Source organism: Nothobranchius furzeri, chromosome 1 (assembly GCF_043380555.1).
Source record: "Nothobranchius furzeri strain GRZ-AD chromosome 1, NfurGRZ-RIMD1, whole genome shotgun sequence".
NCBI lineage: Eukaryota > Metazoa > Chordata > Actinopteri > Cyprinodontiformes > Nothobranchiidae > Nothobranchius > Nothobranchius furzeri.
Genome location: NC_091741.1, coordinates 28350672 through 28377687, shown reverse-complemented (window position 1 = coordinate 28377687; position 27016 = coordinate 28350672). Strand labels below are relative to the sequence as shown.

At 44.6% G+C, this 27016-nt stretch overlaps 1 protein-coding gene across 2 annotated transcripts; it reads left to right on the top strand.

Annotated features, from left to right (window-relative positions):
• The first annotated feature begins 506 nt into the window (after positions 1–506).
• Positions 507–26053, top strand: zdhhc2 (zinc finger DHHC-type palmitoyltransferase 2). 2 transcript variants are annotated; one of them, XM_015946153.3, is made up of 14 exons: positions 507–972; positions 5349–5375; positions 5943–6037; positions 6505–6625; positions 6742–6811; positions 6922–6954; positions 7989–8109; positions 8194–8232; positions 12665–12797; positions 13257–13383; positions 24500–24592; positions 24716–24831; positions 24919–24990; positions 25064–26053. In XM_015946153.3, the coding sequence occupies exons 1-13, from the start codon at positions 846–848 to the stop codon at positions 24957–24959; spliced, it is 1143 nt and encodes a 380-aa protein (XP_015801639.1). In that variant the 5' UTR covers positions 507–845; the 3' UTR covers positions 24960–24990; positions 25064–26053. The 2 variants fall into 2 exon arrangements, with proteins under 2 accessions (XP_015801639.1, XP_015801707.1); XM_015946221.3 differs by lacking the exon at positions 8194–8232 and having other exon boundaries at positions 510–972.
• Positions 26054–27016: the final 963 nt, after the last annotated feature.

The following is a 27016-nucleotide window of genomic DNA, read 5'->3' as shown; positions in this document are numbered from 1 at the left end:
GTCAGTCAGCTCGTGACATCTAGTCCATTTCTCCAAACAGAGGCTGTTCAAGAAGAAGAGAAAAGCTCTTCAAAATGTCCAAAACACCCAAATTAATCCTAACAAATGTATTTTTAAGCTTTTTTTGTAATTCAGATCTTGCAGCTATAGATTATGATTGATCTGAGTTACTTGTTAGAAAAAACAAGATAACAGCTTTTCTCTAAGACTCGTCTGATACAATCAAGATCAACAGAGATGATATGGATCACACTCGATGTCTTTACTGGTTGAAAACACTAGCTTGAAATTCAGATTTACCATTAAATTCGGATTCAATTCGTTTTCTGAATCTGTCCTCGCTCTACGTGTGGATTTGCGTTCCTTCACATTATAATCACAGGATTATAATTAAAAGAAATTATAGGATTAAAGATGCTGGAAGTGAGCTTATGTGTGTGTGCGTGTGTGTGTGTCTGTCTGTGTTGTTCGGGTTTGAACTCATCGAACCCACCTTTGTGCGCGCGCAGAAAGAAAATGTGCCAGGCTTGCAGCATCCCGCGGACGTCATGGCAACGTGTCGGTAGGCTGTAGCGAAGGCGCCGCGGGCTCTCCGTCCTTCCGTGTGCGTGCGCGCGCGCGTGTCTGTCTGCTGTCTGAAGCAGGACGATCAGAGAGGAGGAGAGCGGTGCCGCAGCGCTGAAGAAGCGGCTTACAGGAGGAGGGAGGTTGGAAGGATGTTGCGTCTGAGCTTCCGATGAGGCTGGTCGGTGCTACGATGCAGTGACAGTCTTCTACAGGCGCGCGCGCGCGCTGAGGGAGAGCTGTACGCTGCGCACGGAGAAATTATCCGATTCCTTTAGACTATGGCACCGTCTGGCCCGCGGAGCATCAAGCGGGGCTGCCAGAGAGTTCTTTACTGGATCCCGGTTCTGTTCATCGCCCTGATTGTGGCGTGGTCATATTACGCCTATGTCTTGCAGCTTTGCATAGGTAAGGAGCAGGTGTGTGTGTGTGCGCGTGCGTTTACTATGAGGGTGAAGAGTGTGGGGGCATTCTTTAATTTTTGTCTGATGCGTTCTGGATCAGTGTGTTTAATTCCTCTTTGTGAACCAGACCTCCCTTCTCTTTGATGGGGGTAGGGGTGCAGAAGCTTGTTGTGGACGGTCACGTGTCAGTTTGTTTGTTTCCACTTAAATAAGAAGAAGCTTTAAAGATAACCTCATGAATACTGCATCACAATAAGAGCACACACACACACACACACACACACACACACACTGGCTTAAAGTCTTATGCTTCATGTGCTCACCCGGATTCGTTTATGTCCACTTGCAGCAACACAATCAGCATATGTGCTGCAGAAAGCTGGATTCTAATGGCTCTTCTGCTCAGACCTGCCTGATGCACATGGACGCTGTCACAGACTGAGAGTGAACAGTGAATACAGGCTTGACCTGGATAGTAATGGCTTCTAGGATGTCTCACATGCTCCATTTGGCAGCAGGGCAGATGACTAGGAAAGAAAACTCTCCTCTTTCCGAATATATATATATATATATATATATATATATATATATATATATATATATATATATATATATATTCTTCAAAAAGGGGGTAAGAAACTAGGACTGTCACATGAGATCAAACACAATCTTCTATACATGTGCAGAACAGCTTCAACTGAAATCACCCTCTTGTGCAATGTGTTGCATCACAGCGGCTGCAGCCATGCATCCTGTCTATAGGGTGCCAATTGTCAAATAATACATAATGATGAAAAGACGCATATTTAATATTTTAACTGTTATATTTAGCTCCTTGTGACAATGAACCTTGTTTATTCAGGAAATGACAATTCCAAATCTATATTCAGAATGAGACAGAAATAAAACAATAATCTAAAAAATATATCCTTTTTGAAACCAGCACATGTTTTTTAACATTTAGATTTAATACATTTTTTATTTAACTTTAAATGTTGAGTCTAATCATAAAAACATGCAATGCTACATTATGAAATATGTTTTAGAAAAACATGTGTATCTAAATTTCAACATTCATATTTAACTTTAAATATCTAATTATTTTTAACAAACAAGTTGCTAAATAGTTTGATATTTACTTTGTATATTTATATTAGATTCTAAATATTTATTTTAAACCTGCCACATTTATTTTTAGATTTCAATGATTGGACTTGCCTTCATATGTTTAGATTTGAGCTTATTTAGATTTTATTCTAAATATTAGTTTCACTTTAAATATTATTTTTGATTACGTTTTTGTGTAGAGCATAAAAGGTTGGTTTAGATAAGTATTCAAATATTTAGTCTACTATCACCACATTTTATTTAGATTTAAACTTTTGGATTTACTTATTAGATTTGACTTCATAATATTTGCAAATAACTAAATGTTCGGATATATTCAGAAAACTCTAGCGCATAAAATTTAGATTTTAATCCAAAAATTTGTTAGAAAAGACAATATTTTATCCCAATTTAAACACAGATGTAAGTAAATGTGTTTAGTTTATTAGATTTGTGCATTTAGATGTGATTTTGAAAACTGAAATGTAACTTTAAATAAGAATGATTCTAAGTATAGTTACTTCATTAGGCAAGGCACGGCAGCTCTATTTGTAAAGCACGCTTCAAACATGAAGTTAATCCAACATGTATTCTGGCCCCATGCCATCGAGAGATTTCTAGACTAGTGGAAGCACTTTGAAGTCGATTCTGTAGTTTACTGGTAACCATTGAAATTTAAGAACGGGGTGATGTGCTCTGTTAATCTGGTTCTTGTTAAGACTCTAGCAGCAGCATTCTGAATAAGCTGCAGTTGTTTTACAGCTTTTTTGGGAACACCAGTTAGAAGACCTTTGCAGTAGTCCAGCCTGCTGGAGATGGATGCATGAATGAGTTTCTTTAGGTCTTGTTTTGACATGAGACCTCTGAGAGTCTTGCTAACTGATGGAGACGACAAAACGCTGATCTAGTTATAGCTTTAATGTGACCAGTGAAGCTCAGGTCTAAATCAATGGTAACACCAAGATTTCTAACCTGATTCTTTTTTTTTATTCATTTGGAGCCAAGTTGAGAAATATCTTCCATCCAATTCTTCTTATGTCCAAAGACAATAACTTCAGTCTTGTCTTTGTTTAACTGAAAGAAACTTGAGTGCATCCAGTCATTAACCTGCTCTAGGCACTGACAGAGGGGGTCTAGGGGACCAGATTCAGTAGGTGATGTTATTGTTTATGACCTGGCCCAGTGGGAGTATGAAGAGATGGAAAAGCAGTGGTCCAAGTATCGAGCTTTGGGGGACACCGCATGTCAGGGTGATCTGCTTGGATCTGTGTTCACCAATGGAAACAACAACATAACATCTGCCTGAGAGCTATGACTGGAACAACTATGGACTGTGCCTGAAAGTCCCACCCAGTTCATTAGTGTGTCATAATTGGATATCGTGGTTCACAGAATCAAAAGCTGCACTGAGATCGAGCATCACTAAAACAGATGATTTGCCTGAATCTGTATTAATATGGATGTGATTTAATACTTTATTCAGTGCAGTCTCATTGCTGTGGTGTTGTCTAAAGCCTGACTGAAAACCATCTAGGAGGTTGTTTGTCTCCAAGTTTCTCAACTGGGTCAAAACTGCAATCATTTTTCCAACGAAGGGCAGATTAGAGGCTGGTCTGTAATTATTCGTCACTAAGGGATCTAGTTTACTTTTCTTCCGTAGAGGTTTAACAGCAGCAGTTTTCAGTGAATTAGGAAAAATAGCTGACATTAAGGAGCAGTTAACAATCTTCAGTTTATCAGCTTTCATGTAATTAAAGACATTTAAGTTAGTTGGTAGCATATCAAACAACAGCTAGATGAGTTGAAGCTCTTAACGATGTCCTCTAGTGGTTTTGCACTAGTCACATGGAAAAGTGGCGTTCTAGTTGTTGTGTGGCTGTAGCAGCGGCTGGTTGTGAGTGGCTAATCTGATGTTTAAGATTTTCACAATGAGAAAGGATGCAGACACGTAGATTGGGACATGAAATCAGGAGCCAACTATGTTGGATGATTAGTTATAGTTGTTAATGTTGATGTTGATCACTTTAGAGAAAAAGTCGTGTCTCGCCTTGTTTACTTCAGAGTTGTAAGTACGCAGCTGCTGTCTGGGCTGATAGTGATCAGGAAGGTTACGTTTCCTCCGTTTACGCTCATTCGCTCTTTTCTTTCTGACCATGGATGTAATTTTCACTTTAGAAGTGGGGGGGACACGGGTGTGTGTGTGTGTGTGGGGGGGGGGGGGGGGGGGGATCTTTACAGTATGCTCTAATGGGAAACAGGCTTCAACACAAACGGTTGTTTTCCGCTTGGTCCTAGAGCTCAACCAGTGTCAATTTAATATAGCGTAATATTGTTTTTGGATGGTAAAAAGTGCAGGGGTCAAAACTTGACTTTGGAAAAAGTGGGGGGGACATGTCCCCCCTGACCCCCCCCAAAATTACGTCCATGTTTCTGACTCATTTAGTGAACCTCCATGGAGCTTTTTGTTAGCATTTCTGGAGCTATGGCGCCGATGACCTCCAGGGTTTTGCTGTTGAGGTGATTCAGAAGGGAATCGTTATTTTAAGTAAAACATAGTTGTGTGCTTTTAATGTAATCCTTTAACATGAGTGGCACTTGCAGCTGTTTCCCTGCAGCATCAGAAGTTTTTCATTTTGTTTACAATTGTGCTGCTTCGTCATGAGATGCATTCAGGTCACACGGGGTGAGCAGACGAGAAACAGCAGGACAGCAGCTGCTTGAGCCGCCAGCGCTCGCTCTGCTCTCAAACAACGGACTCGCTTGTGTGAATGAGCCATCAGCTGATGCTCCTCAACTCCGTTAATCCCATTGTCTAGCTTACATAATTCAGCTTGAGCAACCTGTGGTCGACCCACTTCCCCTCAGTTGTTTAAAATCGGGCAGAGATTGGCGTTGGTGAGTTACTGGGAAGTCACACACACACACACACACACACACACACACACACACACACACACACACACACACACACACACACACACACACACACACACACACACACACACACACACACACACACACACACACACACACACACACACACACAGAAGGAGGTTTTATTTTATTTGGGCCACAGGAGTGATTACCTTTAAGAGACCTGTGAGCTTTTAAACCAGAGTCAGCAGTTATTGAACTTTCCTGTTCTGAAATCAGACACAAACGCACCACCAGTGTTTCCTTATCAAGCTGAAGATGCAGAAGCAAAAACACAATCATGTGATTTATCCTCCTATTGAACCTAACCGGGTCTTTTGCATTTGGTCTTTTTTTCAGAATCCATAGAGGACACAGGAGAGAAAGGTAAGAGACTTACAGCCGCCCTCTTCCTGTTTGATGTTGAGAAGAGGTTTTGAGCCGCAGGAGGCCGGCCCGCCTCCACAACCCTGTAATCACCTCTGAAAGTGTGATGTTGGCATTAAAGCAGCTTTATGATGGGTTTTAGAAAGGAGGTGATGGGAAGCCTTTTCTAGCTGCTTCCAGGGATGCTGATTCCCTTCAGACTGAAATATCTGCACAACTACTGGATGGGTTACACATAAATAATGCGGAAGGCAATCCATCTGTGAGAGCAATAAAGGAGCATTTGTGTTGTGCGTGGGTTTCTAGTTATGGATACGTTAGCACATTTAGATAGACACAGATGGATAAAAGCACCACAGACCCACGAGGAAAATGGTTTTGTCTCACTGAAGAACATTTCCAGTCTTCTACCACTCAGATCAGATAACTACCACCATGTGTTTTTGATAAACACTGAATGTTCCCATAATGAGAAGATAACTGAGTTTTTAGGGATGATAAAAAACGGAGACATGATTGATATTAAACGATCCAACGCAAAGTGACTGTTGCTCCTGTTGTTTGCAGTCGTGTACTTGCTGGCGTACCATGTCATCTTCGTCATGTTTGTGTGGGCGTACTGGAAAACCATCTTCACCCCACCCATGAACCCGCTAAAGGAGGTGAGTGTGTCTGAGCGGGATGCATCGTGGGTGATGGAGCGCGACGGGAGGTCGGTGCACGGGTTCCAGCTTCCTGGTGGAAGTGCCTGCAGCAGTAGCGAACACACACACACACACACACACACACACACGCGAAGCTCAGCCATCACGACGGAGTTCCTTTATGAGATGCAGTCGATGCATCACCGGAGGTTTGTGCGGCTGTAATAAACGTCGTGCTGTCTGTAGGAGTTCCAGTTGTTTGTTTCCAGTGTTCAGTCAGAAAGCCGCTCTGCAGCTGAATGTCGTATCGCTGCTCTGTGCTGCTTCCTGCCAGAGCATGAAGACAAACGAAGGGAACCCCTCTCTGCCTGGTAATCCGTAGAAACAGCATTTAGCTTCTCTGGCAGAACAACTGCAATAACTATTTTAAATCTGTTCTTCACGTCACACCCTGATAGATCCTGACTGCTGTTTGCCGTTGCCAGTTTCAGCTGTCACACTCTGACAAGGAGCTGCTGGAGCGTGAAGATCGAGGAGAATCTCAGCAGGAAATCCTGAGGAGAATAGCCACGGACCTGCCCATCTACACCCGCACCAACTCTGGAGGTCAGTGCTGCTGCTGATGTAGAGGAGGAGGCGGGGCACCTCTCCGCGCACCCGTTAAGAGAGGCCTCTGCTGCTACTGCTGATGATGTGTGATTGAATTGGCCCTGTCTCCACAGCCATTCGTTTCTGTGAGCGGTGCCAGCTGCTGAAGCCTGATCGATGTCACCATTGTTCAGTGTGCGATAAGTACGGCCCTCTGCCCCCGCACCTACACACAACAGACCCCACCATACAAAGCATGCTGACAGAGGGAGTAAAATTTAATCACACTGATGTGTGATCATGCTGCGTTGCAGATGCATCCTGAAGATGGATCACCACTGCCCCTGGTACGTGTACGTAGTGATGCTCCGTTAATAAACACACACACAAACACACGCGGGGCCTCCACGTTCCCGCTGGAGGATAGATTACTGGAACAGAGGGAGAGGGAATAAATCTGAGTTCAGTCACTCAATCTTTGTTAAACATCAGTTTGTCTGCTAGCTTTTTTTCATTTACGGTTATGGAGAAAAGAAAGCCCACCCTTCAGGAGATGATTAGTCTGACTGGGTCTTTACCAGATTTCCTCCATAAAAGCAGGAGTTTTGGGATTTCACCGGACATCAGCAGTGGTTTCAGAGAAGAAGTTGCTTCTAAAAACTTGTCTGAGAAGGGTTAAAGGTCATTCCCAAACTATTTGGACTTTATGCTTTTGAGATACGTAAACAGCTGACAGCCTTCAAAGAAGTGAACACAGCAGCAAGTTCGCCCCAGGGTCAGGCCTCGTGAAAGCCCAAGAGCTCAGATCATTAATATTATTCTGTCCTGATACATAAAGCCTGTAAATAACAGAAAGCTGACCACTGTAAACCCAAATGAGTTCCCAGAACTCAAAAATTTTGAGGCAATCAATTGCCTCAATTTTTTTGAGTTTTGATACAGAAAATTTTAAGTTTCGTAAATTAAATTTCTTAATAAATTTTACTCATACATTTGAAGTTTATTAAATTAAAATTTCTCATCCAATCAACTCAAAATATTTTAGTTACCACACTGTAAGCCAAAAAAGTTCCCACAACTCAAAACTTTTGAGGCGATCAATTGCCTCAAAAATTTTGAGCTGCACAACAAAATATTCTACGTCTTTAGAAATTAAATTTATTAATAAATTCTACTCATCAACCTTGAGTCAGATTAAATTAGAATTCGTTATCCATTCAACTCAAAATATTTTTGTCACCACAAACAAAAGAAAATATTTGAATTTGTGATCATTTTGTGGAGACATGGAGGGATGTTACTCAGGTCGGCGTTTGGGGCTTCCGGCCCGAGCACATGACCAACAGTTCTCATCACCAACATGAGTCTGTTTGTTTTTCAGGGTGAACAACTGTGTGGGATTCTCCAATTACAAGTTCTTCATGCTGTTCCTGGCGTACTCCCTGCTCTACTGCCTTTTTATAACAGCAACAGACCTGCAGTACTTCATAAAGTTTTGGACAGTAAGTCTTGTTGTTGTCCTTCTGGAATAACAAACATCCTAACAACCCTAACAATCTTTGGTGGTTTCTGATCTTCTCCCCAAGGCTGGAGGCAGAGCACATTTCCGTCTGAAAGAATACCTGGTATGAAACAAGCAGCCAGTTGGTGTCGCCTAAGTAGAAACTGCTTTATTGTGGCATGTAAAAGTTTGGTTACCCTCAAGTAAAAGTTTTGAAATAACTTCCTGTACTGTCTAAACCAGAGGTGGGGAATTCTGGCCCCTTGAGGGCCACCATCCTCCATGTTTTAGTTGTTTCTTCACACCTGGCATTAATCAGGCTGTGATTAACAGACTTCAGCTTCATCACACCCAGTGCGGAACGGACGCGGACCGGAATCTGTCATTCACTCTGGTCATGAGGATTAGAGGTGTGAATCTTCACTTGTCTCCCGATTCGATTCGATTACGATTATTGGGTCAACGATTCAATTCGATTCAATATCCCGATGCATCACGATGCATCACGATTATTTCATATTGATTAGTTTTCATCGATAAATAGAAGATGTCAGATAATTGCTTTTTTTTAAATCTAAAACGTAATTGACACAACCTGCCATCCCTCAAAAGCTCTCCATCCACAACAGGTTAGGACAAAACATTTTAAACATTTAAGAAGATTTAACAAAGTAAAACATCTGTTTCCTCGTTCAACACCACGCCTCAGGCTGAGAAAAACACGCTTTGCTAAAAGTCACAAAATCTAAAAAAGTACTGAAAACCTACAGGACACATAATGTAATAATAAAATACATAATGGGTTCATATATGAGTGTTTAATGTCTCTGAGCAGCTCTAGAGTCAAATATTTATGCCGCAGTTGAAGGGTGTCAGAAATAACACCAAATGAAATGTTTGACTTAGTTTCATTTGAATCCAGCGGTTCGTTTCTGAAATGTTGGAGAATGAATCAAGTTCTGTTTGATGCAGAAAATAATAAAACACACACAAATTCTACACTTCCAATAATATTTAAGATGTGTTTTATTCTTCCTGATAACACCAGCAGAAGGCTGTGGGCTGGATTAGGATTAAATTACCCAGCTGATGGATCTCCTTCACTAACCAGCTAACCACTAACCTTTCCACTAACCTGTCCTGTGTCTCCTTCACCATGTGACCCTCATGTCCGTGTTGTCTCTGGAGGAGCAGATAGGAGACAAGTCTCCTTTTAACTCAAATTGACCAAAGCTTCCTCCAAGTTTCTCTTTAAGCTGAATTTAACATCAGTTTATCAAAGTCATTTATTGTCATTTCTACCACATGTGCAAGACATACAGAGAAACGAAACAAAAGAATAAAGTGGAACAAGAACTTCTATTTCTCTCTCCTTTTAACTTCTCCGTGTCCCTAAATAAAAGAGACAGACGATTACGCTGCAGCTGCCGTCATTGACCCCGCCCCCTCCCCAAGACCGGATCTCCCGACATTACAACAAGCAGTCTGACTGAGCGCTTCCAGGAGAAATAATAATTAAATTATGAAAATAATAAAGCGTGTTTGGAGCATCGTTTGGGAGAGCGTCCTCCGATCGTCTCTCTTGTGTGAGCAGACCGTCTCTCTCTCTCTCTCTCTCTCTCTCTCTCTCTCTCTCTCTCTCTCTCTCTCTCTCTCTCTCTCTCTCTCTCGGGTGACAACTCCAGCGCTAAGCCCTGCAGTACCACATTAAGGCGGAGGTAAAAGTGGAGGAGGCTCACTCTGACAGATTTGGATGCTGCCCTGGTGCCGCCGTTAAAAAAACAAAACTACATTCCACTATAATCGATTATGGCGTACTCTTCTACGATGCAGAATCGTTTATGTCCGCATCCCGATGCATCGATTATTTGATTATTTTCCTCAGCTCTAATGAGGAAGGTGGAATAGGTGGGGAGAGCAGAATAAAGAGAGAGAGGTGAAGAAGGTCATACAAAAGCTTGAACAAGTGAGTCTTCAGTTGCTTTTTAAAGGAGACCACTGAGTCCACTGATCTCAGGCTCAGGGGGAGAGAGGTCCAGAGTCTGGGGGCCACAGCAGCAAATGATCTGTCACCTTTGGTCTTTAGCCTGGTGCTGCACAACCAGTAGGCTTTGATCACTGGACCTCAGGGACCTGCTGGGGGTGTAGGGACTAAGAAGATCACCAATGTAAGATGGTGCTTGTCCATGTAAGGCCCTATAGACCAGAACCAGGATCTTGAAATGAACCCTGAAGTTGACTGGCAGCCAGTGAAGCTGGAGGAGAAGCGGGGTGATGTGGGTGTGTTTGGAGGACTTGGTCAGAAGCCGAGCACAGGCGTTCTGAACCACCTGTAGACGGTTCAGGGAGGTTCTGCTCAGACACGTGAAAAGAGAGTTACAGTAGTCTAAGCGTGAGGAGATGAAGGTGTGGAGAACTGTCTCAAGTTCAGAGCGGGACAGAATGGGACTCAGCTTAGCAACGTTCCTGAGATGGAAGAAGGAAGAGCGAACAAGAGAACTGACATGAGAATCCAGGGTGAGAGCTGGGTCAAAGGTCACGCCAAGGTTCCTGACAGTGTTTGGTGTGAGAAGCAAGCCGACCAAGACAGTCTCTGACTTTGGGAACCAGCTTGTCTGGAGCACAATATCCGTGCTACGTTAGAACGCTGTAAAGAGGCATTAAAATGTTTTAGGCTAGCTTCAACAATAAAATTGGCACTTATGACCCGTAGTACTCAGAACCTCCACTAGAGGGTCGATATTTTCATTTCATTTTCATTTATTTATGCATAAAGCGCCTTAATGCCACCATCTAAGGCTGCCTAAAGTGCAATACATGATAAAACCAGAGATCATGTACATAAATATCTGTCCAGTAAAGTATTGACAGGGTTAAAATCTCCATATGTGTTGTGATGATTCAGGTCATATTTAACCTGCTAAGCTGAAGGTACCTTAACCTTTTCCATGTCACATCATTAGAAAGCAAGGCGAGTAATTGACCCATTCCCCTCACCCTTCTGTTTCAGCCTATATTCAAATGTTTACATTAAACCCATGTATGTCATAGTTGAGATGGCTTGGGCTTTAGAAGATTTTGTAGAATTTGTATTTATTTATTTTCATTTTAAGGATTTAACAACATTAAACCTTAAGAATTGTTAAAAACATGAATAAACAGCAGATTTGTTATTGGTTTTCTCTTTTCCACTCAGGGTCAAAATTTTACTTGCAGGTTTAAACATCTTCACATTTCAGCTATTTTTAAGAGCATGTTTACCAATAAATCTTTTTTTTTTCTTTAGTTTTTTTTAATGATCAGCCACTCTTAGTTTTACATGTAGGCTAAATGTGAAAATAGTCTCCTACCCCTATTTCCTGCATTAGCTTCTGAAAGAAAAACGCTCAGTTCAGAACGGCCTCACACCTCTACGTCACTCTGTCACTTAACATTCATGGACTCACCCATTAGCAACTCCACAACATGGCAGAACTCCTCCAGGTTTGTATTATTTGTGGAGATAAAGCGGTGGTAGAGTCGTGTTCCTGTTATCCAATCACAGGTGAGATGTCCAAATCTCAGGAAATAAGACTCCAAATCCTGCCATCTTCTGCCGCTTTCTCCTCCGGCAACTTCTACGTCCTCAAACAGGAACACCACCCCTGGAGCCCCCCCCCCCCCCCCCCCCCATCCAGGAAAAACGTTCCTAGGCATTGATTCCTACTAGAGACCAATGCAAATGCATTAAAATATAAGTAAAGTTGCACAATGAACATGCATAGAATTTTTTTTGCACCCAGATTCTAATCACAATCCTTGCCGGGTCTTTCTTTTACCTTATTCACCTGGTTGGTTTTCAGACACGTTCCCGGCTTTAAAACAAATTTCACAAATTTCCAGCTAGGTTCAAATCAAGGATTTTAGATGAAGATAACAATTTTCTTTATTGTTCCATTCTTGCACCAGAACCACATCATGATGCTACCTCCACTGTGCTTGACAGCTGTGACAGTAATTTTAAATTTGGAAGTCTCATTTTGACCACCTAACAAAGTTATTGTCATTGTGGACAAACATATCTAACTTTGTCCTCAAGACTTTTCTCCAGAAGACATTTGTCTTGCCAATGTGGACAGGTGAGGACTTCACTAAAGTTTGAAGGTGCCTCTATTTCTGCAGGAACATCTTTTATTGTAGGTCCCCTCAGTCCGTGATGGTGTGTAACTGGTTTTACTGGTTTCTATACACAGACACTGGTGTTCCATCAGGTTCTAGTTCATAGTAGATCTTGGTGGTTCCTGGGTTGTTCCTAAACATCCTGATTGATTTCCTTTCAGCCAAGGCTGACAGATGAGTCAGTCCAATGAATTCTGCCATGTAGATCCTTTTTTATGCTAGCAAAGAGAAACAACCAGCTAATACAGTAAGGTCATAGTCTTTGGCCTTTTTGAGTTAAAGACATTCCAGAACCTTCAGCACCGATTATTAAATGATATGTGGACATTTGAGCCTGATCTTAGACGCGTGAAGATTGCAAGTGAACTGCAGTGGTCAACGTGCTGTTTTTCTCTCAGAGAGGCCTCCCAGACACCCAGGCAAAGTTCCACATCCTGTTCCTGTTCTTCTCAGCTTCCATGTTTTCCGTCAGCCTGGCATCACTTTTCATCTATCACTGCTGGCTGGTGTGCAAGAACAGATCCACCCTGGGTATGTATTATCTTCCCTGTCTGTCCATTTGAAGACCGGCTTGGTCTGGCGGCCTCCACTCTGCTCACTGTACAATGTCTGCATCAAGGATGGTTGATCTTTCTCCAAATTTGTCTTTTCTCCCACCGTCAGTCGCCATCCTCATCGGTGCAGAGGTTTGATGTACCGCTAGAGAAGGCTGTTATCAGCCCGAGGTTTCTCATTATGAGAGCACAGTGGAGCACTTTGTCTCTGTGCGTTGAGCAGAGTGGATTATCCCGAGGAGTATGTTACAGTGTAATGCAAAGACACAAGCCTCAGAGCAGTAAGCAGCTTAGAAACAGACACTGATATGTGGTTCAGAAAGAGAAGTCACACCTGGTGGAACAGTGTGAGATCTGCACAACAAAGACACGTTCATCCAGAGCTATTCCATTGATGCCACAAGAAGGGATAGATCCATCCTCTCTGTCATTTCAGAGGCTGTACGGGCTCCGGCGTTTCGCCACGGCACGGACAAGAACGGCTTTAGTCTTGGCTTTAGCAAGAACCTTCGTCAGGTCTTTGGTGATGAAGTGAAATATTGGCCCGTTCCTGTTTTCTCCAGGTGAGGCAACCCATCAAAGTCATCAAAAAGACAGAAGTTATTCAAATGAATGCTGTGAGCTTTACTCATTATCTCACAAGTTTTTTTGAGTAGCAGGTTTTTGATGAAGGTAGTAATCCAAGTAGTCCATCTGGCAGCTTTAAAGTGACAATGTGTAGTTTTTACTACTAATCTCTGAAAATATCCGTCAAAACGTGGTGAAAATTAATTAATGAGGCTTTGTAACATAAGGCAATAAAAATCAGGTCTAAACGACATGGGAGGGGGTCTAAGGCCCAATCCCAATACTCGCACTTCCGCACTTCAATTGCGCCATCCCGACCAGAGGTGTGAGTGTGTAGGGTGTCCCGATTCTCAAATGTGGAAGTTGATCATGCCCCTTTTGCACCCTTGATCCACATTTGATCCATCCAAGTCTGCATCGATGCGGGGTTTACCAGCAATCCATTGCTGCCGGAAAAAAGGCTCAAGTGCCTTTTCTGAAAATACATATTTTCAAATGAAAGTAGTTCATTTTGGGACGAATAATTGAAGCTCCAAATGTTTTAGTCAAAGCAGCAATGTATGTAAATTTATTTCAAGTAATTTGGTTGTTTGTTTGAAAGTTGTTAAAGTTGTTAAAGCTGTCCCAGTTCGACAATTATTTGCATACTTGTGAACCACGCACTTGAAGCCTTACTGCGCACTTCCTCTCAGTGCACTTCAGAGAAGACCGTATGGCACAGTGTGAGTATTGGATTCGGGCTTAAGTCACTGGGCGACACCCTATCAGACGCCATGTTTCTTTCTACGTAAACCTGTGAGGACAAAAAGCATTTACTGACTTGTAACAAATGATTACAAAACTTTCGTCATTCATAAACGTTGTTTTACAGATTTAACTCTTCACTCATTGCCGCTGACAAAGCACTCGCTCGCAAATTGCGCTCTCTGGGATTATAGACCCTAAAGGCCATCCATTGGTAAAGCCCTACTCGAACACAACAATACTGCTTCCTCGCAATGATTTAGGTGTGTAGTGCCCCCTCGCCAGGGAAAGTACACATTGTCACTTTAAGGCCAGAAATGGTTTGAGGAGAATGTGCAACAATAGCCCGCAAGAGTTTAAACATCTGTCAATTCAAACGGACATCATGTTTCAACTTTCAGTCCACATGGTAAGATGATTATAACAAATCTTTACCCGCTACTCCCCTTCCAACAATCTTGAGGACACACCCGATTACTGTAATGTAAAAATAATTTTACCAGATATTCCTGCCATCTGTGGTGTGTTGAGAGTGCCGCGGTTTTCTTGGAAGCATGTTGGGACCACTCCAATAATAAATCTGGGACATCAAACACGTTGGATTGAATTAGTCCAATTTTTGAGGACAAACAAGAGTGCTACCTGTTCAGTGTGATGTATATCAGAAAATGAGGTAAAGGACACTCTACCTCCACTGTGTTTCTTCACTCAGAAGTTCCTTTTGATCTCACGAGTTTTTGTAAGATTTCCCAGCCTGACCAGGAAACGTTGTGTCTGAAATTGGTTTGTATGTAGTGTGTAGTTTTTGCCATGTGGTCACAAACTACACACATCTGGACCAAAACTGGTATGTCCATGAGATTTTTTTCACCACATGTGGAATCTTTTGCTGTTTGAGCCTTTCAGCAGTAGATTAGTTGGTTTGTGTTGTCGGGCTAACTCTGTTTTTCTGACACAAAAACCAATTTTTTTTTTTAAGTAGATTAGATCCATTCTCAGTGTCTTCAAACTGCTGCTAGGTTTGTGACAGGGACTAGACGCAGGGACCATATCACTCCTGTGTTGGCATCCCTTCACTGGCTGCAAGTGCAATGCAGGGCAAAATTTAAGGTCTTCGTACTGACATACAGAGCCCATCAAGGATTGGCTCTGGCATAGAGATGTCCCTTCGCGGGCCCTTTGCTCGGCCAACAGGGAGCTGTTGACGGCTCCGCGCTCCAAGTGCGAGTTATGGGGGACAGTGCGTTTTCGGTGTTGGCTTCTACACTTTGGAGCCAGTTGCCTTTGGTAGTGTACCTCCATTGATGGTTTTTAAGGTTTTTGAGCTTTTATGTCAAGGGATTCCAGGATTAGCATTATTAGCTTGGTTTTGTTGCTTCGGCCTCTTATTCCTTTTGCTTTATCTTCTTGTCTATTTTAACTTCTATCTCTTAATCTTTCTATGATGGTTTTGTGATTGTTACATTTTTTAAATGGTTTTATTTTTTGTTTGTATTGTGTTAAGCATCTTAGGCGTCCGCGTCGGTCGCAGAAGGGGCTTTAAAACAAATAAATGAAATGGCAACTAAATAACCACCAACTCCAGTCGCTGAGTGCTAATATTCTGTGAGTTTCAGATGATTCATGTTTCTAACTCACCTGATTGAAATGGTTCATCCATCACCCATCTTGATTTGCAACAGGGAAGTCTGTTGTTGTTTTAGAGTCTCGATAAGTAGAAGCTAACCATTAGCATTAGCAACTTCACCACACAGCAGAACTCCTCCAGGCTTATTTGTGAGATAAAACTTAAATGTTACAAAGCAAACTGAGTCAGTAGTAGAGTCACGTTGCTGTTTTCCAATCTTAGTCAAGATGTCCAAGTATTAGAAGTAGGTCCATGGATTTGAAATTTGTGGCACCCTGTGCTGGAGCCTGTGGAAGGAGGGGGAAGTTGTGACAGGTTGAGAATCCTGTCACCGTATCCCGATTGATCATACTCCATGGCCACATAGCCATGGGGATGTCCCTTCGGCTGACTGGTTAGTGTGCTTGACTCACACTTGGGAGTCTGAGGATCAAACCCCACCCGGGCCCTTGTTTCTCCACCTTGCCTCATTTGTTACTATAATCACATTTTTTTAATTCATACTTTTTACCTGAAGATGATGTAGTTTATTATGATGATAATGCTTAAAATATTTATTTATATTTATATTACAACACTTATTCCTCAGTAGGGCCAGGTGGGGTGTGTGTGTGGGGGGGGGGGAAGCTCGTATTTATTCATTAAAGAAAAGATTAGTTTTAAAAAAATTCTATACACATTTGTTGTAATGTTACAAAATAATTTCATCTTGACACGTCTTTCCTTACTTTGAAACGACGTGGATCAAAAGACAGGAAGTCCCAGAAGCTACAAAATCACTGTGAATGGATGCAGCGCTGTTTACTTTTAAACCCCAAGCTGTTAGAGCGCCAGCCTCCAACTCTAGCATTAAAACATAATGCCTTACAAGCAGCTGGACACTGAAACTGTAACAACCAGGGCTGGAGGACCCGTGAAAGCACCAGACACAGTAATACGCTTTAAAGTTTTTATTTGAGAACACACAGGGGAGTGTTACCAGTCTGTAGGAAGGGCAGAAGCAGAAGGCTTGGTCAGGAGGGGAAATCCAGAGGCAGAGTCCATGTAACAGATCCAAGGTCAGGAGTCCAGAAGATCAGAAACTATGAGATAATCCAGTCAGGGAGCAGGCAGGTGGCAAGGTCGAGGTTCAGAAGCAAGGTCAGGATCTTGAGGTTTAGGCAGGGTTTTAGAATGCTGGAGAATCTACTAACAAAATGCTTTCAAAAATCTGGCACTGGCTTGGTGTTTCTCCTGATGTTATATAGAGGTGGTTGCAGGTGGAGCTGATGAGTTAATGTAGACAGGTGGTTTGAATCAGGTAGATGATGAGCTGGTTGTGGTTGCTGGGGAAACCGGGCCTGGCTGGAGTGGTGGCATGACAGAATCCCCCCACAAGGGCCGGCACCGGACGGCCCACCCGGACGGCCAGGACGGGAGCGGCGGAAGTCCCGGAGGAGAGAGAGGTCGACGAAGTGGCGGGCGGGGACCCAGGACCGCTCCTCAGGACCAAAACCATCCCAGTCCACCAGGTATTGAAGCCCAAGGCCCTGGCGCCGGGAACGGAGAACCCGCCGCACAGCCCAGACCGGACCACCAGGAAGGAGCCGGGCGGGAGGAGGGGGCCCGGAGGAGGGCACGAGAGACAAGGACACCACAGGTTTCACCTTTGACACATGGAAAGAGGGGTGGACCCTAAGGGCCCTGGGAAGGCGGAGGCGAACAGCAGCAGGGTTGATGACCTTGGAAATGGGGAAGGGACCAATGAAAGGGGGAGCCAACTTCCTGCAGTCCACCCTGAGCGGGATATCGGCCGTCGACAGCCAGACCTTCTGACCTGCCCTATACGCGGGAGCCGGAATGCGCTGCCTGTTGGCCGAGCGGGCATATACTGCAGAGGCTTGGAGGAGACGGCGCCTAGCGGACCACCAGGCATGGCGACATCTGAGGGTGGCGGCATAGGCAGAGGGGGCGTGGGCCAGGGTCTCTTGAATGGAAAACACAGGGGGTTGATACCCAAAAACAGTGAAAAAGGGAGACACACCTGTCGCAGTCGTGGGTAGAGAGTTCATAGCGTGTTCCACCCAAGGCAGGTTCTGGGACCAGGTTGTGGCGTCGTCCTGGCACAAGAGGCGTAGCTTGGTTTCCATTTCTTGGTTGTGTCTCTCCGTTTGTCCGTCGGTCTGTGGATGAAACCCAGAGGAGAGGCTCACCTGAATCCCCAACCGGGCACAAAGCTTTCCAGAACCTGGACACGAACTGGGGTCCTCTGTCCGAGACGATGTCTTGTGGAAGACCATGGAGGCGGAAGACCTCACGTGCCAAGATATCGGCCATGTCAGATGCGGTGGGGAGTTTCTTGAGGGGGACCAGATGGACCATCTTGGAAAAACAGTCCACGACTGTGAGGATAACTCTAAAGGAGTTAGATGGAGGTAAGCCTGTGACGAAATCCATGCTCAGATGAGACCAGGGCCGGTGTGGGACGGGCAAAGGTCGTAGAAGACCGGCAGGGGGTCTACGAGAAGCCTTTGCTGTGGCGCAGTCGGGGCAGGCCCTGACAAACTCCCGGGAGTCCTTGGCCAACGCCGGCCACCAGAATCTGCTTCTGACCACATTTATAGTCCTGGTAATGCCTGGGTGACAAAAAAGGCGAGAACTGTGACAGAACAACAATACCTCTGTTCGTAGGTGGTCAGGAACGTAGATCCGACCAGGCGGGCACTGAGGAGGTGCTGGGTAGAGATGTTCTGTCTCCTTGAGTTTGTTCTCCAGAGCTAGGCGGGAGACGACCAGCAGGACCCCCTTGGGAAGGACTGTGGAGTCCGTGGAGGCGTTGGGTTCAGGTACCTGGTGTTCCATGATCCGGGATAGAGCATCGGGCTTGGTATTCTTGGTGCCAGGTCTGTAAGACAAGTGGAAGTTGAAACTGCTAAAAAACAAGGCCCACCTGGCTTGACGGGGGTTGAGACGCTTGGCTGTCTGTAGATACTCCAGGTTTTTATGGTCAGTCCAGACCAGAAAAGGGGTGATAGCCCCCTCAAGCCAATGCCTCCACTCCTCCAGGGCGAGCTTAACCGCCAACAGTTCCCGGTCACCCACGTTGTAGTTTCGTTCAGCTGGAGACAGGGCCTTAGAAAAGAAAGCACATGGGTGAACCTTGTTATCAGAGCTGCGCTGGCTCAAAACGGCGCCTACACCAACAGCTGAGACATCCACCTCTACAATGAACTGGCGTGCAGGATCCGGGGAGTGGAGAACTGGAGCGGTTGTAAACAGTTCTTTGAGTTTGAGAAATGCCTGGTTAGCATAATCAGTCCACACATAACTGACCTTGTTAGAGGTGAGGGCATGGAGAGGTGCAGCTATCCTGCTGTAACCTTTGATGAACCGCCGGTAGAAATTAGCAAACCCCAGGAAGCGTTGGAGCTGCTTTCTGTCTGTCGGAGGGGGCCAGTCAACCACTGCGGTCACCTTGGTGGGGTCCATGGAGATCTGATTGGGGGAGAGTACGAATCCGAGGAAGGACATGTATGCCTTGTGAAACTCACATTTTTCTGCTTTTATAAAGAGGTTGTTTTGCAGCAACCTGAGAATGACTGCTCTGACGTGTCTTCTGTGAGTGTCCAGATCGGGAGAGAACACAAGGACATCATCTAGGTAAACATACACAAATCTCCCCACCATATCACGTAAAACATCATTGACGAGGGCCTGGAAAACAGCAGGGGCGTTGGTGAGGCCAAAGGGCATGACCAGGTATTCATAATGTCCATTTGGGGTGTTAAAAGCGGTCTTCCACTCATCCCCTTCTCGAATGCGCACCAGATGGCAAGCGTTGCGCAAATCAAGCTTGGTAAAAACCTGGGAACCTCGAAGGGAGTCAAAAGCAGAGTTGATAAGAGGGAGAGGATAGCGGTTCTTTACCGTAATGTTGTTAAGTCCTCTGTAGTCGATACAGGGTCGTAAAGAACCATCCTTCTTTCCTATGAAGAAAAATCCAGCACCAGCCGGAGAAGAGGAGGGGCGGATGATTCCTGATTGTAGGGACTCGTGGATGTATTTCCTCATGGCTTCTTGCTCTGTAAGAGAAAGGGAAAACAGACGCCCTCTAGGGGGTGAAGTCCCGGGCAATAAATCAATGGCACAATCATAGAGGCGATGAGGAGGTAACCTGGTAGCACGATGCTTGTTAAAAGCCTCCTTGAGGTTATGGTACTCAATAGGGACTTTTGAGAGGTCCGGGTAGGTTTCTGATGAGTCAGGTGTACATAGGAGAGGCATTAGTCAAACATTGGGACATACACTGGTCAAACCATTCCAAAATCTCCCCCTTCAGCCAATCCAGCTGTGGATTGTGAGTGCGCAACCATGCGATCCCCAAGATGACAGAGATGTTAGGAGAGGGGATGGCCAGGAAACTTAGGGTTTTGACATGGTTCCCCCCGAGCCTCATGGTGATTGGGTCAGTTTCATGGGTGGCTTGGTAAATGATGTGTCCATCAATAGCCTGCACTTCTTGAGTCCGGGCGATGGGGTGCAGGGGCAGGCCAATAGACTCAGCAAAAGAAATGTCCATAAAGTTTGTGTCAGCTCCAGAGTCAATAAACACAGGACAGCTGTGCTCCTGTTTGGCATAAAAAACGTAGCAGAGGCAAAAGGTCGTACGGGAGGGTTTGGAACCAAATGACCCAATAGAGCCCTCCCCTTCTCTATTGAGCATGCCCTTTTAACGTGCAGTTACGTACGCTGTGATCTGAGCCCCCACAATAAAAACATAGGTTGAGTAATCAACGTCTAGATCTCTCTTTTTCTGTGAGCTTGGTCTTCCCGATTTGCATGGGTTCCTCATGGGAGGATTGTGGTGTGTTGTAGTTACTCACAGTTGTGTGTCCAGGTGAAGTTGCCGGACCTATGGGCGCAGAGCGGGGACTGACAGGTGGAATGGGTCTCCTGGACCTGTCTCTCCGCCTCTCCAACAGTCGGAGGTCGATGCGGGTGGCAAGATTCTCTAGGTCCTCCAGGCTTGTAGGAAACTCTCGAGTTGCCAATTCATCCTTGATCCGGTCTGAGAGACCCTGATAGAACATGTCCATGAGGGCTGCCTCATTCCAGTCGCTCCCTGCAGCCACAGCATGGAAGTCGATGATAGTCGTTAACCCTCCGGGTTCCTTGTTCCAAAGTCAATAATCCTCGGGTAGCCTCCCTGCTTGGTAAAACAGGATTAAAAATCCGAATGAGTTCATTTGAGAAAGCACGGTAATTAAAACAGATGGGAGAGTCCTTAGCCCATTCAGCGGTGCCCCAAACCTTGGCTTGGTCCGACAATAACGAGATCACATAAGCCACGCGGGAGCGTTCGGTTGGAAATGATGAAGGCTGTAGTTCAAAGTGAATCTCGCATTGGGTGAGGAAGGGGCGGCATTGTTTGGGCTCACCTTTAAAAACTTCCGGTGGAACAAGTCGAGGTTCGTGGACAGGGGAGACCCGGAACTGGACCGGGGATGCGGAAGCCCTCGGGACGTCGGTCACATGACGAGATGAGTCACCGGTTCGGAGCAGATCCAGGAGTTCGTTTACTTTGTCTTCCAGACCAGAAATGGAGCGTTCCACACCAAGCTGCCATTCCTGTGTCTGTGCTGGGTCCATGGTGGCCAGACTTTTCTGTAACAACCAGGGCTGGAGGACCCGTGAAAGCACCAGACACAGTAAGACGCTTTAAAGTTTTTATTTGAGAACACACAGGGGAGTGTTACCAGTCTGTAGGAAGGGCAGAAGCAGAAGGCTTGGTCAGGAGGGGAAATCCAGAGGCAGAATCCATGTAACAGATCCAAGGTCAGGAGTCCAGAAGATCAGAAACTATGAGATAATCCAGTCAGGGAGCAGGCAGGTGGCAAGGTCGAGGATCAGAAGCAAGGTCAGGAACTTGAGGTTTAGGCAGGCTTTTAGAATGCTGGAGAATCTACTAACAAAATGCTTTCAAAAATCTGGCACTGGCTTGGTGTTTCTCCTGATGTTATATAGAGGTGGTTGCAGGTGGAGCTGATGAGTTAATGTGAGACAGGTGGTTTGAATCAGGTAGATGATGAGCTGGTTGTGGTTGCTGGGGAAACCGGGCCTGGCTGGAGTGGTGGCATGACAGAAACAGCTGAAAGAAACAAAATTCCTCTAAGAATCACTGTGACGCACAACAACTAGACACCAACAAAGTCATACGCCTCATAAAAGGAATAATAAAGTCACACATAAAGCATCTTTCATGTCTGCTTCAGCCTAACAGGAGCTCTTTGTAGATGAACGTTACCTAATAGGTTGTTTCTGGGACTTGAAGGCTCATCTTGAACACTTTGCTGCAACATTTTTGCTCTTACTTTTATCTGATATTTCTCATCAACAGCTGCTGTTTTGACAGAGCCTGTTTTTGTTGGGTGAGCATATTTTATGTAAGTGAAAAAGAAACTGACTAAACCCGGTGTGCAGAAAGATTCTTCCAGCAGTGGCGATAAGATGGGGGGCCAGCAGGGGGCAATGCACATATTATTCTCACATCTCTCCTCCTGCTGAAAGGGTTGTGGGGGTTTGGTTGTTCGGTTCACATGTGTTTAGTTAACCTGGAGAGGGCTCTTGATTTACAACTTTTGCCTATGCTCCAACTCTCACTTATCGACACAGATATTAGATTATCCCTTTGATGCATAACGGTCGCTACAGTGGACAGGTACTCAAAATAGTATTTTTTTGTTGCTACTAAGCACAGCTGTTGATGACTTTATTGCATTTGAGCCCCTCCATTTGGACTTCAGTAAGTCAAGCCGACATATTTCATGTTCGGAATGCACGCTGTCCACCGAGGTGGACATGTAATAAATTATTTGTAAATTATTAAATGTTACAAAAACTATGTAAATATGAAATTTGCTTCATTCACACCTAAAGATGAATGAAAAAATTGTTTAAAAAAATCATGGTTGAATATTTCATAATTCATGCATCAAAGGGTTAAGCCAGAAAGATCTCAGATAAGCATCTAAATTAGCTTCATTTGTAGGGGAGCCATGCTCAGCTGTAAGACCAACTCACACAACAGGATAATTTGGCAGATTTTTAACACAATTTTCCCCTTCCAACAACATTAAGGACATGCCTGGAAACTGTAATGGTTCTAAAAATGATCTCATCAGATACTCCTGCCGTGTGTGGTGTGTCTGGTCTGCTTAATTGCCCCTTAAAATGGGCTTGCCCAGGTGGGGCACTTGTTTATGCAGAGGTGGCACCTATAGTTAGGCGGCTTCTTCTTCTTCTTCTTCTTCTTCTTCTTCTTCTTCTTCTTCTTCTTCTTCTTCTTCTTCTTCTTCTTCTTCTTCTTCTTCTTCAGCCCAATCCCAATACTCTGTGAAGCTTCATGTGGGTACACAGTGTGCAAATAATTGGCAAATTGGGACAGATACCATTGCATCATTGACCACGGCATGCCGGAATGCTGGTCGCTTTTTGTGCTATTAAAAAAATCTTTATTAACAACTTTCAAACAAACAATTGACAAAATTTACATTGATTGCTGTCCACATTAAATCTCAATCTAAAATATTAAGAGCATGAACAAATATTAATCGTCTTAAAATGAACTTCTTTCGTTTGAACTTCTCTCCTTTGCCCAAGTCGATGCAGACTTGGAAAAAGTGCGGATTAAGGGTGCAAAAGGGGCGGGGTCAACTTCAGCACTTGAGAATTGGGACACCCTACGCACTCGCACTCGGACTGGAACGCACAATCGAAGGGCGCGTGGGTGGAAGTGCGAGTAGTGGTATTGGGCTAAAATTAAATGGAGCTCAGTGGGGTGACCAGTCAGATTTCCAGGGTGCCATGTGCTACCCCAGGCTATTCCCTGGACACGCCCCTGGTAAGGACAACTCCAACAATAAATTGGGACTGACTGTTGAATGTGCCATGTAGCCAATCAGAAAGTGGAAGTACACTGCACGCTCCTCCTCCGCCATGACTTCCCACTTGATTGGGGACTGTCTGTGTGTGAAATCAGTTAATATGTAGTCTGTAGCACACGTTTTAGGACTCAAACTGTTATTTTACATATAGCGTGTGGTCTCTACTGTTTAAAAAACTGTCAGACAATTTAAAAACCCTGCAGTCTTCTGCTCTCCATTCCTATGGCTAACGTCTAATTTCTGAAACACGCATGGACGTCATTTTTGCTTTAGAAGTGGGGGGGACACGGGGGGGGGGTATCTTTACAGTATGTTCTAATGGGAAACAGGCTTCAGCACAAACGGTTGTTTTCTGCTTGGTCCTAGAGCTCAACCGGTGTCACTTTAATATAGCGTAATATTGTTTTGGATGATAAAAAGTGCAGGGGTCAGCTTCACTTTGGAAAAAGTGGGGGGGACATGTCCCCCCCCATCCCCCCCCCAAAATTACGTCCATGGAAACACGTGTGCAAGAGCTTTTCCCCCTCAAAGATCAACTCAGAAACCATTCATTTATACTAGAGACCACTCCAAATGTGTTGGGAAATGGGTGAACGTCGTGTTTAAGGATGCTATTTTTATTTCTATCCTCGTCTGTAACAATGCTGTGGTCTTTTGAGTAAAGTTATTGTTAAGTTGCAAATCCTTCAACCACCACAAGGCGGTGGAGCCTTTGGGTTAGGGTTACCAGCAGTTCTCAAGCTGCCGGGCCAATGCGCTGAACAGAAATGAAAAGCACGTGAATTACTGTGTTGTTTCCTTTTTCTGGTGGCTTTACAGTTTAGGTGATGGCTGTTCGTTTCCAACCTGCCTGGTGAATCTGGACCCTGAACAGCCCTCATCACCCAGCAGCTCCAGCTCTGCCAGCAAGAGGTGAGGAGTGCAAAGTTTAAAGCTCAGTGTTGTTTTAGGTAAAAGTATTTATCATCGTTTATCAAAAAGAGTGGAACGTTCTTGTTTCAAAAGCTCGTGGTGCTGTTGGTTTGCGTTTTGTAGTGCAGCAGAGGGCCGCCAGTTTCCATCCAAACCACTCAGAGAGAGCCAGAGTCGGCTGCTATCCAGCGCCCCCTCCTGGTCAGACAGTGAAGGTACAACTAACAAGGACAAGAAGGGTAAACCACTCCATCCCTCCATGTTTGTTTCCCTTTCTGCACGTTTCTGCATCTGCACTCATGTGTTTTACCTGCGTCTGTGTTCAGGTGCCAGTAACCCTGTGATGACCATAGAGAATGAGGCGTAACCATGGTTACAGCTTTTTCTAAGCAGAAAATGTAAGTAAGCCCTTATAACCAAACTGAATGAATTAATGAATCCTTACTCTAAACGACTGGTTTCATCCTCCAGGTCTCGGCGTGCTGGGGACGTCCTTCCCATCATGCATCCTGCTCCTGAGAGCTTTACACAACTTGCATCACCGACAAAAAAAAAAAAAACAGAACTTATAATGATTCCTCTCAAGAATTATGACTGCTGTTGTTATTGCGCTGTTGTCTAAAAGTCAAGTGGGCTGTAACTGAAATTGTGTTCCAATCATGGGCTCTTATTTGTAAGTAGATGAGCACAGAGCTGCAGTGAGGAAGGAGGAGGCAGCCGATTGGTTCCTGCTTGAGTCCATCAGACTGATCTGAACATTTCCCGTTTATTTGACGTTACGTCCAACAGCTTGGCGCTGAACGTTGGTTGCCAAACGTTTGTGAGTAAAAACAATTAGAGGTGTTAACATGCAGTCGCTTACATTCCTTTGATGTTTTTTTATTCCATGCACCATGTTGAGTATTGTGGAAGTTCAAGAGATGCATGCTTCTCTCATCTCAGGATGCAAGTCCACCTTGTTGTGATGAAAAGTAGTAATTAGTAAAACGTTGACTAAAGGGCTCTTTTGACTCTAACAGCATGAGTGAGGATGTGTTGTAAATGAAACACCTGGTGGTGCTCTAAGCTACAACCTCCCCCTCCCCCCTCGCCAAATGAACTGACCGGCTCTGGTCCTCATCAAACTGCTGACCAGAGGCTTCCTGACTGTTTCTCCCCTGGAGGGTTTGCACATCAGCTGTCTGCAAAAGCAAAAACAAAAAAAAAACTGAAGCCTTCCTGACCTGCAGCTGCAGTTCTGTACGCCATCCAAAAGCAGGTGCTGCTGAGTGGGTTTTCTATCTCATGTAGAAGCCGTGCTACACGGCGACATATAATTACTTTCAAGAATGTACACTCGTCTTTACAAAGCTCCACAATGACATATATTTTTCTATCTTTTTGTCTTTATGTGACGATCTGGATGTGTGAGGCAACCTAATGTACAGTGATGCCTTATGAGAATAAAACAAGCTCATCTTCTGTCTCGTTCAGCTTTTTACAACCCTTTCCAGAGGGAATTTGGTGCAAAACTCAATAAGCTATACATATTTATCAGGGACGGCTTTAAACCAAGACTTTTTGTTGCAGACAACCAAACAGTTGGCCAAGGCTCAGGAGCCCCTCCAGAGACGTTTGATGAGGCCACATTCTTGTCTCACATACATACATGTGTGGGAATTTGCCTAACCAGTCTACATGTGTTTTGTGGATTTGGAGAAGGCGTTTGACCACGTCCGTCGGGGGGCCCTGTGGGGGGTACTCCGGGAGTATGGGGTACCAGGCCCTCTGATTCGGGCTGTTAGGTTCCTGTATGACCGGTGTCAGAGCTTGGCCCGCATTGCCAGCAGTAAGTCGGGCTCGTTCCCAGTGAGAGTTGGACTCCGCCAAGGCTGCCCTTTGTCACCGATTCTGTTCATGACCTTTATGGACAGGATTTCTAGGTGCAGCCAAGGTGTGGAGGGCATCCGTTTTGGTGGCCCGAGGATCAGGTCTCTGCTTTTTGCAGATGATGTAGTTCTGTTGGCTTCATCAGAACGTGATCTTCAGCTTTCGCTGGAGCGGTTCGCAGCAGAGTGTGAAGCAGCTGGGATGAGAATCAGATCCTCTAAATCTGAGACCATGGTCGTGATTCTGAAAAGGGTAGAATGCCTTCTCATATCACACACATATATTCTCATATCACACACATATATTCTCGTCTCACACACATATTCTCGTCTCACACACATATATTCTCATCTCACACACATATATTCTCGTCTCACACACATATATTCTCGTCTCACACACATATATTCTCGTCTCACACACATATATTCTCGTCTCACACACATATATTCTCGTCTCACACACATATATTCTCGTCTCACACACATATATTCTCGTCTCACACACATATATTCTCGTCTCACACACATATATTCTCGTATCACACACATATAT

What these genes read in the sequence shown, in the direction of transcription:
- zdhhc2 (XM_015946153.3), top strand. Translation starts at nt 846, where the DNA reads ATGGCACCGTCTGGCCCGCGGAGCATCAAGCGGGGCTGCCAGAGAGTT. An exon ending in CATTGTTCAGTGTGCGATAA is followed by an intron (nt 6,812 to 6,921) that starts GTACGGCCCTCT and finishes GCTGCGTTGCAG; the next exon opens with ATGCATCCTGAAGATGGATC. An exon ending in CAAGAACAGATCCACCCTGG is followed by an intron (nt 12,798 to 13,256) that starts GTATGTATTATC and finishes CTGTCATTTCAG; the next exon opens with AGGCTGTACGGGCTCCGGCG.